This window comes from Oncorhynchus mykiss, chromosome 2, assembly GCF_057628025.1.
Source record: "Oncorhynchus mykiss isolate SJ-2025 chromosome 2, ASM5762802v1, whole genome shotgun sequence".
In the NCBI taxonomy this organism is placed as follows: domain Eukaryota; kingdom Metazoa; phylum Chordata; class Actinopteri; order Salmoniformes; family Salmonidae; genus Oncorhynchus; species Oncorhynchus mykiss.
In genome coordinates this window covers 9696925-9710762 of record NC_143023.1, presented here as the reverse complement: position 1 = coordinate 9710762, position 13838 = coordinate 9696925, and the positions used below count along the sequence as shown (strand labels likewise).

General features: G+C 41.3%; 1 protein-coding gene across 1 annotated transcript; it reads left to right on the top strand.

Moving 5' to 3' along the window:
- The first annotated feature begins 6872 nt into the window (after positions 1–6872).
- On the top strand, positions 6873–12838 carry LOC149984831 (metastasis-associated in colon cancer protein 1-like). Its single transcript, XM_090216409.1, has 5 exons — positions 6873–7188; positions 8495–8620; positions 9017–11070; positions 11233–11421; positions 11711–12838. Exons 2-5 carry the CDS (start codon positions 8503–8505, stop codon positions 11912–11914), a joined length of 2565 nt encoding a protein of 854 aa, XP_090072535.1. The 5' UTR covers positions 6873–7188; positions 8495–8502; the 3' UTR covers positions 11915–12838.
- The last annotated feature ends 1000 nt before the right edge of the window (positions 12839–13838 follow it).

Below are 13838 nucleotides of genomic sequence, written 5' to 3'. Positions count from 1 at the left end.
GGTTCCCTGGAGGTAAACAGTCCCACTGATATAATCTATAGGTGTAGGATCTTAATTTGATCACTCTTTTGTTGCTCAGAATGTATGGCCTAAATGTTTAAATCCTTATTTTGCTGTGACAGTATAGGTCAAATTAAGATTCTACATCTGTACAAACTTTTAACTTTTAACCAGGTGAGAGGGCTTAACCCCTTGCCACTGTCACGTCTACTCCCGCTCATGAGACTCACCTGGACTCCATCACCTTCCTGATTACCTTCCCTATATCTGTCACTCCCTTTGGTTCTTTCCCCAGACGTTATTGATTCTGATTTTGTTTCATGTCTACACTAATCGTATTTCATGTTTTGTTACGGTATTTATTAAATTCACTACCTGTACTTGCTTCCCGATTCTTAGCGTACACGTTACAGCCACGTGCAGGAGCAGTCAAGTTTGGACACATACTCATTCAGGTTTATTAACTGCGTGAATAAAGCCTTCGTGGTCGAATTGCTGCAAAGAAACCAATACTAAAGAACACCAAATAGAAGAGACTTATCACATTTAAGCTATAACCCAGATGCAGACAGTTTTGAAGAAACAAAAGTTTATTCCTTAAACAGGGGCAGGCAAATGACAGGGCAAGGCAGGCAAGGGTCAATAATACAGAGAGGGTGTAAGGGTTGATGACTAACACGTGAAACGTAAGCATGCAATGCATACATTATTTTCTTCTCATCTCAGAGCTAGTTCACGCCCACTAACGCTCATATCTGCTTTTGGTTAGGTTGTAATGATGGTAGAACTCTTTCCATGTTCTAAAAATAATGTATGCATTGCATGCTTATGTTTCACGTGTTAGTCACCAGTTATCTTGCTTCTATCTTTCTTTCTGTATCCTGCTGACCATAGTATGTCCAGCTGTCATAAATGTTTGTATGGTCTTGGTTAATGTACTCTTTCAAAAATAGAGTATAGCCTGGGTGTCATAAGGCCTGGGTGTCATCTTCTCTTAATGTGCATGTCCTTGCTATTTCAGCCTGGCAACTAGACCTATTTAATGCTCAGCTCTCTCCTTAATGGTTCGCTCCAACAGGGTCCAGAACGCAAGACAGTCTCAGGGTCAGGGCAGGCAGTGGTCAAAAACAGGGAAAGACAAAACAGGAGCAAGAAACAGGCAGGAGCAGGGAAACAAATGCTGGTAGGTTCTACGAACGAAATAAACTGGCAACAGACAAACAGAGAACACAGGTATAAATACACAGGGGATAACAGAAAAGATGGGCGACACATCGTTCCAGTTCTCTGCTGCCTGTGATTGGAACGAATTGCAAAAATCGCTGAAGTTGGAGACTTTTATCTCCCTCACCAACTTCAAACATCTGCTATCTGAGCAGCTAACCGATCGCTGCAGCTGTACATAGTCTAAAGCCAAAAGCTAAGCCTAAAGCACATAGTCTGGAGCCAAAAGAATCCCAATACCACGGGAACCTGCAGAAACTTAACTAGCAGGAAATGGAGCGTCTCGCTGTGGTTCCCTGACACTCGTAGGTTGATGGGGGTGGTATGGTGGGTGACCCGGCCTATGGAGCACCCATCCAGCGCTCTAACATTCATGGGAATTTTATTTATTTTATCTTTATTTAACCAGGCAAGTCAGTTAAGAACAAAATCTTATTTTCAATGATGGCCTAGGAACACTGCCTGTTCAGGGGCAGAATGACAGATTTGTACCTTGTCAGCTCGGGGGTTTGAACTTGCAACCTTCGGGTTACTAGTCCAACGCTCTAACCACTAGGCTACCCTGCCGCCACAGAATGGGGTAAGGATTGATTGAATATGTCCGTAAACACACCAGCCAGCTGGTCTGCGCATGCTTTGAGGATGTGGCTGGGGATACCGTCTGGGAGTGCAGCCTTGCGAGGGTTAACATGTTTAAATGTTTTACTCAAGTCAGCTGCAGTGAAGAAGAGCCCGCAGGTTTTGGTAGCGGGCTGTGTCAGTGGCACCCTATTGTCCTCAAAGCGAGCAAAAAAGTTATTTAGTCTGTCTGTGAGCAAGACATCCTGGTCCGCGATGGGGCTGGTTTTCTTTTTGTAATCCGTGATTGACTGTAGACCCTGCCAGATACCTCTTGTGTCTGAGCAGTTGAATTGCTACTCTACTTTGTCTCCATACTGACACTTAGCTTGTTTGATTGCCTTGCGGAGGGAATAGCTACACTGTTTGTATTCGGTAATGTTTCCGGTCACCTTGCCCTGGCTAAAAGCAGTGGTTTGCGCTTTCAGTTTCGCGCGAATGCTGCCATCAATCCAGGGTTTCTGGTTTGGGAATGTTATAATCGTTGCTGTGGGTATAACATCGCCGATGCACTTTCTAATGAACTCGCTCACCGAATCAGCGTATTCGTCAATGTTGTTGTTCGACGCAATGTGGAACATATCCCAATCCACGTGATCGAAGCAATCTTGAAGCGTGGAATCAGATTGGTCGGACCAGCGTTGAACAGACCTGAGCGTGGGAGCTTCTTGTTTTAGTTTTTGTCTGTAGGCTGGAAGGAACAAAATTGAGTCGTGTCAGCTTTTCCAAAAGGAGGGCGGGGGAGGGCCTTATATGGAAGTTAGAATTACAATGATCCAGGGTTTTACCAGCCCTGGTAGCACAATCGATATGCTGATAGAATTTAGGGAGTCTTGTTTTCAGATTAGCATTTTTTAAATCCCCAGCTTCAATGAATGCAGCCTCAGGATATGTGGTTTCCAGTTTACATAGAGACAAACAGAGAACACAGGTATAAATACACGGGGATAATGGGAAAGATGGCTGGAAGAGGGTGGAGACAAACACAAAGACAGATGAAACAGATCAGGGCATGACAAGACTTGCTGGTCCCAAGAAACATGAGCAATGGACATTAGTCTGGTGGAAATCTGTTCTTTGGTCTGATGAGTCCAAATTTGAGATTTTTGGGTCCAACTGCTGTGTCTTTGTGAGACGCAGAGTATGTGAACGGATGACATTGCATATGTGGTTCCGACTGTGAAGCATGGAGAAGGAGGTGTGATGGTGTGGGGGTGCTTTGCTGGTGACAATGTCTGTGATTTATTTAGTATTCAAGGCACATTTAACCAGCATGGCTACCACAGCATTCTGCAGCGATACTCCATCCCATCTGGATTGTGCTTAGTGGAACTATCATTTGTTTTTCAACAGGACAATGACCCAACACACCTCCAGGCTGTGTAAGGGCTATTTGACCAAGAAGGAGAGTGATGGAGTGATGCATCAGATGACATGGCCTCCACAATCACCTGACTTCAACCCAATTGAGATGGTTTGGGAAGAGTTGGACCGCAGAGTGAAGGAAAAGCAGCCAACAAGTGCTCAGTATACAGTATGTGAGACCTCCTTCAAGACTGTTGGAAAAACATTCCAGGTGAACTTGTTTGAGAGAATGCCAAGAGTGTGCAAAACTGTCATCAATGCAAAGGGTGCCTACTTTGAAGAATCTAAAATCTAAAATCTATTTTGATTTGTTTAACACCTTTTTGGTTACTACATGATTCTATATGTGTTATTTCATAGTTGTGATGTCTTCACTATTATTCTACAATATAGAAAATAGTCAAAATAAAGAAAAACCCTTGAAGGAGTAGGTGTGTCCAAACCTTTGACTGGTACAGTACTTCTTTCCATCCTAGCTGGTTTAGACATGTATTCATACATGTTGCTGGTCTGAAGTTAGTGGCAGTTGTGAAGTAAAAATATATATATAATAATTACGGTCTCTTCTAGCCCATAGACTGCTTTCAGGGCAATGAATCGCCTAATGTTGTAATTTGGGTAAAATATATTCATGCAATTTCGAACATGCTGCTGCCCCAAAGTTAACAGTTAAAAACTATTTGAAATGCTGAATACGGTCTCTTCTGGCTAATAGATGACTTCCAGTGGTTCTCAACCTTTTTTTATTGTACCACCAATTTAATTTAGCTCTGACCGGAGTGCCCCTGAAGGAGCCCCTCATGTGCCATTTACCAGTAGGCCTATGGTCTCATGAGTCTTCTCAAGTACCCTCTGTGTGTAGGTCAAGTACCTGTAGCGGTCCAAGTAGACCTGGTAGGGAACCACTGATGTAAGTAATGTTGTAATTTGGGTGAACTATCCCTTTAATACAAAGTGATTAACATATTGCTACTTTCCACAGAGACTCTAGCCCCATTTATACCTGGTTCTAACATGCGTCCCTTGTCTTGATCTTGTCCACATTCAGATTGTGGCCACATTTTTAGACAGGTGTAGATGATTAACAGATGCATTATGAACTGATTTTGATCAGATTTTATGAGTGTAAACGGATAAGATTGGGACAAGATCAGGGCAAAGGATGCATGTTAGTGGCAGGTATAAACGGGCCTTATGATGATGTCCATGAACTCATTTTTGAGTAGCAAGGCTCTATATGAGGGGAAAGACTTTTTCACTAAATGTACATTCCGTCAGTCATCTAGTAAATGTTTATCCTGGCACAACAATACTTTAAGAACACCACTAGAGAGCAGACTTTAGTCAACTTTCTCAACAGCATAGTATCTAACCAGCATTGTGATGCAAGTTTGTTTGAGGATGACCAGTAGGAGGCATATCTGTCTCACTTCTTTCAAGTCATTGTCAGTAGAGTTGTCCAAAGCATCGACTACTACAGTACCAGTTTCAGGGGTATGATATGTACAATACTGAAATATTTGATCAATCATGTTTTATCAAAAAAAGTTTTAATTTGAGGTTTGAGCACCAAAAGGGTATAACCTTAATCTGTAAGTGAAGTTTTATTTGCATTTTGCCTTTCACAATAATTGTATGTGTTACCCAGAGTTTTAAATAGGTGCTGTATGACCTCCTTTTCCCCATAAAAAATGAACATTCATAATCTACTCAGGAGCGCTTAGTCGCATTCCTCCAACACCAGCTACTTTCAGAGACCAAGGTCAACACGACACCACACCGGCTCTGGCCACAATAATAGTGGTTCTGGCCACAATTCATCCACATCAACTTTTCATTGAGTTTGGACATTGGGTTTGGATATTGAGTTTGCATATTGGGTTTGGATATTGAGTTTAGACAAGATATATGAGTGCAAACTCAACACCACAAACATATGGTGTGCATTTTTTTTTATATAGTTTTTAAAAATATTTTTATGTCATCTTTATTTAACCAGGTAGGCAAGTTGAGAACAAGTTCTCATTTACAATTGCGACCTGGCCAAGATAAAGCAAAGCAGTTCGACACATACAACAACACAGAGTTACACATGGAGTAAAACAAACATACAGTCAATAATACAGTAGAAACAAGTCTATATACGATGTGAGCAAATGAGGTGAGATAAGGGAGGTAAAGGCAAAAAAAAGGCCATGGTGGCAAAGTAAATACAATATAGCAAGTAAAACACTGGAATGGTAGATTTGCAGTGGAAGAATGTGCAAAGTAGAAATAAAAATAATGTGGTGCAAAGGAGCAAAATAAATAAATAAATAAAATAAATAAATTCAGTAGGGAAAGAGGTAGTTGTTTGGGCTAAATTATAGGTGGGCTATGTACAGGTGCAGTAATCTGTGAGCTGCTCTGACAGCTGATGCTTAAAGATAGTGAGGGAGATAAGTATCTCCAGTTTCAGAGATTTTTGCAGTTCGTTCCAGTCATTGGCAGCAGAGAACTGGAAGGAGAGGCGGCCAAAGAAGGAATTGGTTTTGGGGGTGACCAGAGAGATATACCTGCTGGAGCGCGTGCTACAGGTGGGTGATGCTATGGTGACCAGCGAGCTGAGATAAGGGAGGACTTTACCTAGCAGGGTCTTGTAGATGATATGGAGCCAGTGGGTTTGGCGACGAGTATGAAGCGAGGGCCAGCCAACGAGAGCGTACAGGTCGCAATGGTGGGTAGTATATGGGGGCTTTGGTGACAAAACAGATGGCACTGTGATAGATTGCATCCAATTTGTTGAGTACGGTATTGGAGGCTATTTTGTAAATGACATCGCCAAAGTCGAGGATTGGTAGGATGGTCAGTTTTACAAGGGTATGTTTGGCAGCATGAGTAAAGGATGATTTGTTGCGAAATAGGAAGCCAATTCTAGATTTAACTTTGGATTGGAGATGTTGGATGTGGGTCTGGAAAGAGAGTTTACAATCTAACCAGACACCTAGGTATTTGTAGTTGTCCACGTATTCTAAGTCAGAGCCGTCCAGAGTAGTGATGTTGGACAGGTGGGCGGGTGCAGGCAGCGATCGGTTGAAGAGCATGCATTTAGTTTTACTTGTATTTAAGAGCAATTGGAGGCCACGGAAGGAGAATTGTATGGCATTGGCTGGAAGAAACACCCACGTTTATACTAAGAGAGAGGATCACAATGTTATTCACATACAGTACCAGCCAAAAGTTTGGACACACCAACTCATTCAAGGGTTTTTATTTATTTTTACTATTTTCTACAATGTGTAATCTCAAATCTCAAATATATTTGGATTTGTTTAACACTTTTTGGGTTACTACATGATTACATATGTGTTATTTCATAGTTTTGATGTCTTCACTATTGATCTACAATGTAGAAAATAGTAAAAAAATTAAGAAAAACCCTTAAGTGAGTAGGTATGTCCAAACACATACACTAAATGCACTAATTGAGTAACACAATATATAACTTCTAATCAAAACTCTTTGTTTAAAGCAATTAGTAAATAGCTTATACGTGTGTTATTATGACCCATTATTTATAATAGCTTAAATGATTATGCATGATGAACCAATTTTGTAATTGAACTGTCTGCCCTTCACATAATTGCATCCGCGGGAGAAAAAAAAAGTATCTCTACCGTAATGACAGAACACTGAACCGACCTAGTTTCTGCTGCAGTTTCAGGTGTTGCAACACTCTTTGCGTAAATACAGGATTGCATTACGGATATTGTAGTTGTATAATAAAGTTAAACCAGCTCATTTGAAGAGTAGCCTCATTGTTTTGAACTACTAGTCCCGGAATGCTTGTAGTTTCAAAGCAAACAGAAGCCGAGAGCTGTGGCGTGAAGGTGTAAAGATATGATTTGGTTAGTGTCTAAATAAGGCTATGGCGGAAACCTTATTACCATGGATCAAAAGTGAGATTCCCGACATCTCTGATACACAGTTTGGCGAGACATGGTAAGTAAGTATTGTTACAATATTTCTGCTCTTTCTACCGACGCTGGAAATTGTAGGCAAGTGTGCAAATCTAGTAGCTGAACGGAATCATAACATTTGTATGAACATAGTACAGGTAGGTCTATCTTGTGTTTGAAAGTTTGACAGCGACGCTATATATTTATTTATTATTATATATATATTTCATCTTACAGAACTACATAGCCACTGGTTTACCGTAGTTGAAGCGCACAAGCGAGCGTTTGTAATACACCTGTTGACTCTGCGGAAACAGTATTTTTGTAAATCTGGCATAGACAGAGGAGCAGCATTTCTACATGTGAAAAATCAACTATTACAATAGTCATACTGTATGTAGCCACATTTTGATGATGGTTTGTCGATGATGATGGTTTATTCACACCTAGCTCTGTCTCTATATATTTTCTCAACGATAAGGTAGGCTATGTAACAGGTGCGCCTGAACAAGGCTTCTGTATTTCGAGATAACGCGAAGGTGAAATTCGACAGGAGGGTTGGCTACCCACCCACCCACACATTCAAGAATCGGCTTTGCGGAATAACTGATTGTTGAATCCCAGACAAGAGCAACCTGTTTGTGTGCACTCGTGTACAACCCAAATTAATTATTACTGACTCACTGCGACAGCAACATAGGGTATACATGAATCATAAGAAGTATCCCTTTACGCAAACAAATTACAGCCTGAATGAATTCATGCTTTATGCTCTGTAAAATAGGTTACCTCAAACTAATCCCACAGGTAGCCCCAGGTAAAGAATCTCAGGTGTGAACCAGTGTGGAGGAAAATGACTAACAATGGCATAGGGCTGGGCAATCGGGCCCAAAAATATGAATTTGAGATATCGGCCAGCCCTACTACAAAACAACTTTTGGTAAACGAAAGAAACTGTAGGCCTATCTAGATATGTTGTTTCTCTGTGTTTTCATAGGCTTTTTTTAGATTCCGCTGTAGGCTACTTTATCCGTATTCTTAAACTATCATGTTTGTAGCCACGTTTTATAGAATAAACAGCCAGGGTAGAAAACATATAACATTGGCCAATATATTTTAGCGACCTTAACTCGACACCTAGCGACCTTGTCAAGTGGTTCGGACCTCTTGGCATAACGGTTAATGTCTTGGCTTCACAGCCGCTGGACCCGAATTCGAGCCACGGCAACCCTCCGAATTCTGAAAAATATTATATAGGTTATACTGTGTACTCTATATTATTATGCCAACTGATTGCAATTTGAGGTGTAGTAATTGTGTGTGTAACTTATGAATCTTATTGTTTACAGATGTATAGATGGCAGCTGTCAGAGCAAAGTCATTTCGTCGCCAAGGAAGTCTCATTAGGAGCAAATCTGAGGGGACGTTGATTGATCTAGATGACACTGGAACGCTGAACATCAACAATTTAAATGGTAGCCTACTCTAACGTTTATGAAATATATTGTCTTTGAACTAGATGTCATTAATAGGTTTCCAAGGTTTTCCAGAGATTCCAGTTGGAAGATTCACGGAATCAGAAGAGAATAAGCAGGAAATCCAGAAACGGGATTTTTGGAAAGCCTGGTAGTCTTGGGAAAGTTACTAGATGTTTGCAACCCTGGTTATGAAACAGTTTCAAATAGAGGATTGCATTATGTGTTTTGTACAGTAGCTCCTTTGAGTGGTACCCTCGTTTAAAATAATGCCTCTTTAAAGAGCAACAACCAGTATTGAAGCCCATTCTGTGTGATTTTACCATGCTCTCATATGTATGTTTTATATTAGTAAGTAAGGCTTTGATTTGACACAGATATTTTGTATTTTCACAGGGAGTAGTTACATAATAAATCAAGTGGCAAAACATTCAGAGTGGCCTGTGTTGCAGCCGGAGGTCAAACATGGAAGTCAAACCACAAATCCATTCTGGAACAAACTGTCTATATCCAATCCGTTTTTGGATGACATTTTACACACAAACAATGACAAAACATTAAACAACGCTGATCTATCAGTACAGAAAGATGAACCTTCGACTCTGTTTGACACTGAGAACTTTGACGCCAGTAGCACATCTTCGGACGAAACAAACTTCGCCCATTTTGCGGATACGAAGCAAAAGAGCATAAGACAATCAGGGAGATGGAGGAGTGCCTCGGATATTCTCGACGACCAGGAGAGAAAGGAACCGAAAAGGGAAAATGGCCTCAAATTGTCAGCAGGCCCATTTCTGAATGCAGATTTTGAGTGGTTGAAAAATGACCGGGAGGCGTACAAAATGGCCTGGTTGAGTCACAGGCAGCTAACGAGGTCATGTCTTGACCTAGGCCTGATGAGTCAGAGTCCAGGATGGGCCCAGACCCAAGCCACCGACTCTCAGATAGTCTGCAAGATAGGTCACAGCGGAGGGTCACTACAGTTACCAGACTCTGATATTACCGCCCATATCCCAGAGGGCCATGTTCCTGCTGGGGAGGTTCAGGAGGTTGCACTGAAAGCCATCCTGGAGCCCCCTCACGGGCTGAACAACAACTACATGACAACCGTGAGTCCGCTCCTGGAGGTGAGTCTCAGCAACACGAGCGGAAAGGAATCCATCACGCTGGAAATGAAAATGGTCGCAGAGGTCAAGAAGGATCCGATAAGTCAGGTCATGACCACATTTGTGGGACTAGTGTCCAACAAGAGAGAGGGACCTTATCAGAAAGTGAAGGACTGTTACATTTACAAGAACATCATGCAGATGAATCTTCAAGACTTAAAGTCTCATTTCTATGTTATTGTAGCCGCAGAGGCCTCGGTTATCCAGCCCCCTGCTACATCCGTTTGGGATTACCTGCATCGTCAAGTCACCGTCGCCGTTTATGGCCCAAAGTATATCCATCCATCTTTCAAAGTGGTCGTGGTCGTCTCTTGCCACGATAACGTTCCACCGAGGCTTCCGTTCTCAGACATCCACAGGGGCAACAGAAACTTGCCCCCTCTGGTGCTACAGCTCTGGGAGAAGCACCAGTTTAGCCCAGAGAGACTGAATGACCTACACATTGTGACTTCCGTCATAGCGTCAAAGTTCGAAGTCAAAGCCCAGGATAAAAGGAAAGAGGTGAAACAAGGGCTACTCAAACTGGGTAAAGTCATTCACCTGCCTCTTGAGCTGGCCAAGATGGGCAATGGGGAGATGGATTCCTTTAAACTATGCCTCCAGGTGAGGGATTCAAACAGCGTCACAGTAGCAGAGTTCCAGGTGTCTTCCCCTGCAGCGGCACCTATTCGCTCTGAAAAGCGAGATCCCATGCGAAACAAAATGTGTCAATCGCTATCTATACCGGAGGAATCCGTCCCAGAGTTCCCCAAATTCTGGACCAGACCTGTGAAGGTGCAGTGTTACGGGGTGGCACTGAAGTCAGTGCTCCGTCAACCGCGAGTGGAGTACCTCCTGGAGTACTTCAAGGGTGACACCGTGGCTCTCCTCTCCAGAGAGACCGTGAGGTCGGTGGGCCAGTCCAAAGTCAAGGAGTGGTACATCGGCTTCCTCCGAGGCAGGACCGGCCTGGTCCATTGCAAGAACGTCAAGCTCATCACCCGAGACCAAGTGATCGACTTCAACGGCACTGACTTCACCACCGAGACCCTCTTGGACAACATGGCACTGCCGTTCAAGAAGCTCACCTACATCTACTCAGACATCCAGACACTGGTGACTGAACACATCCCCAGCTGGAGGGGCTTCGCTGATGCCCTGGGCTACTCGAGCTTGTTGCTGGACACAATCACACGGAGACATGCTGAAACAGAAGCCGAGAAGGTGGCCTGCGTGCTGGAGAAACTGAAGGAGGACTGCCACACTGAGAACAGCAAGAAGAAGTTCCAGCACAAGCTCATGATCGTAAGTGTAGAAAGGACGGGACATGTTTGATAGTATTCCGGTTTAGAGAAGAATCTTCAAACCAGCTTGACCTTTGTTTTGAATGACTTTTTCTCTTTTCCAATTGCACTTCATTTGTTGCATTTCAAGTAAGTGTTTTGTATGTTGCTTTTTCCATCCTAGGGTCTGTTGAAGATGGACTCTCAGGCTCTAGTGGCTCATCTGATCCAGAACACGGTCATCCTGTCCACAGCGGTGGAGCTGGGTATCAGGTGGAGGGAGCTCGCTGAGAGGCTGGGGAAACTCTCCAGTGCTCAGATCGCTGCTTACGAGGCACCACACCGGGGGAAGAGTGGAGAAGTTAGCGCCGTGGTTAGTTCATTTGACTTTTATTTGTTCTATTTAGGAAAATGTGTTGTTCTTAGGAGATCACCCCTTCATGATCTCATTGGATCAACAGACAACGATTAGGGAGGCTTTACCAATACTTTTTTTGTATAGTCCATTATAGATGTGCTGTAGATTTATTTCCACTGCTTTCATTGTACCATTTACACCCTGCGTATCCTGTGCATATGACGAATAAACTCTGATTTGATAGTTAGTTGATAGTTCGAGAATCTATCAACTGAACTTGTGGATCCTCCTCTCTCTATTGTAGTCTATGTGGAAACCTGCCTATGACTTCCTGTACTCATGGAGCCAGTTGTACGGGGAGGGCTACCAGGACATGATCCAGGACCTCCACCTGGCCCTAGACAAGATGAAGAGCCCAATCACCAGACAGTGGAGGCAGCTGACCGGGGCGCTAATCGCAGTCAACTGTCTGGAGATCCTCAGGGTCTCAGCCTTCCCCAAACCATAGAACCATAGAACCCCACTGAGGAGAAGAATGAGCATGCTGGAGAGCTCAAATGGGTAACAACTGTAGAACTGAGGCCACAGAGGCCCTTTGATCAAGCTTACTGCAGTTCCCACTGTCTTTGAATATGGAGGTCCTTGTTACGATGCAGAGGGGGAGGCGAAGATGAAGTCAATGTTTGTTCTTGTTCTTGTATTGTGTCGTGTCTTTGCCCACTTTGTCAGAGTTTCTTCTTAGAGTTCACTTCATGTCGTAAACATAATTATAGCTATATTTAATTATTAATTGGGGCTAGATACTTAAACTATATTGCTAGATGTTGTTCATACAAAGCCAGAACCAGTGTATGGACAGATTCTGTTACACAGGATGCAAACTAACATATATCTCAGCCATATTAACCATATGTATCTTTACATGAGTTTTATAAAGGTTTCGTTTTGATAATTTGTCTAACAGATATCTGCTTCCTTTGACATCATTTCTTAAGACCAAACAGCAGAAACTATATTGAGGTCTGTTACTTTGGGTTTTTCTGTTAGACACTATGTGATAGCGCTTGTTATTGATTTTACATTAATAGTGAGGCAACATACAGTAGAGTTACTTCCAGTTCCAGTTGTCACACGGTTTCATACCTTTTATATTTTATGTTACAATGTTACATTAAATCCCCCTGGTTTTTCATTACATTTTACATTTATTTACGTTTATTTTAGCTGTATTTACGCTAATTTTAGTTAAGGTTGGAAGGGATTACATTAGTTTTTTTCTGCCAAATCCAATCCTCAGTATTCAGATTGATATTTTTTTAACTCCGTGTCTTAAGCCCATACACTGAAACCTTTTTCAGTGCATTTAGTTTTGTCTACTTGAAAATAGCATATTATGTTAAAATATATTTGAAATATGTAATATAATGTAAAACAACCTTGTTGTGATTTTTCTGAAATATAATATTTCACAATGTTGATTTATAACTGAAATGGTGACCTGGTGTGTATGAATTAATATCACTTACATTTAGACAGATAAGTAATATATAACTGAAATGGTGACCTGGTGTGTATGAATTAATATCACTTACATTTTGACAGATAAGTAATATATAACTGAAATGGTGACCTGGTGTGTATGAATTAATATCACTTACATTTAGACAGATAAGTAATATATAACTGAAATGGTGACCTGTTGTGTATGAATTAATATCACTTACATTTTGACAGATAAGTAATATATAACTGAAATGGTGACCTGGTGTGTATGAATTAATATCACTTACATTTTGACAGATAAGTAATATATAACTGAAATGGTGACCTGGTGTGTATGAATTAATATCACTTACATTTAGACAGATAAGTAATATATAACTGAAATGGTGACCTGGTGTGTATGAATTAATATCACTTACATTTTGACAGATAAGTAATATATAACTGAAATGGTGACCTGGTGTGTATGAATTAATATCACTTACATTTTGACAGATAAGTAATATATAACTGAAATGGTGACCTGGTGTGTATGAAGTATGAATTAATATCACTTACATTTAGACAGATAAGTAAAATATAACTGAAATGGTGACCTGGTGTATATGAATTAATATCACTTACATTTAGACAGATAAGTAATATATAACTGAAATGGTGACCTGGTGTGTATGAATTAATATCACTTACATTTTGACAGATAAGTAATATATAACTGAAATGGTGACCTGGTGTGTATGAATTAATATCACTTACATTTAGACAGATAAGTAATATATAACTGAAATGGTGACCTGGTGTGTATGAATTAATATCACTTACATTTTGACAGATAAGCAATATATAACTGAAATGGTGACCTGGTGTGTATGAATTAATATCACTTACATTTTGACAGATAAGTAATATATAACTGAAATGGTGACCTG

Coding starts and splice junctions, on each gene's coding strand:
- LOC149984831 (XM_090216409.1), top strand. CDS start 8,503: ATGGCAGCTGTCAGAGCAAAGTCATTTCGTCGCCAAGGAAGTCTCATT. Junction 11,071..11,232: donor TCCAGCACAAGCTCATGATC/GTAAGTGTAGAA, acceptor TTTCCATCCTAG/GGTCTGTTGAAGATGGACTC. Junction 11,422..11,710: donor GTGGAGAAGTTAGCGCCGTG/GTTAGTTCATTT, acceptor TCTCTATTGTAG/TCTATGTGGAAACCTGCCTA.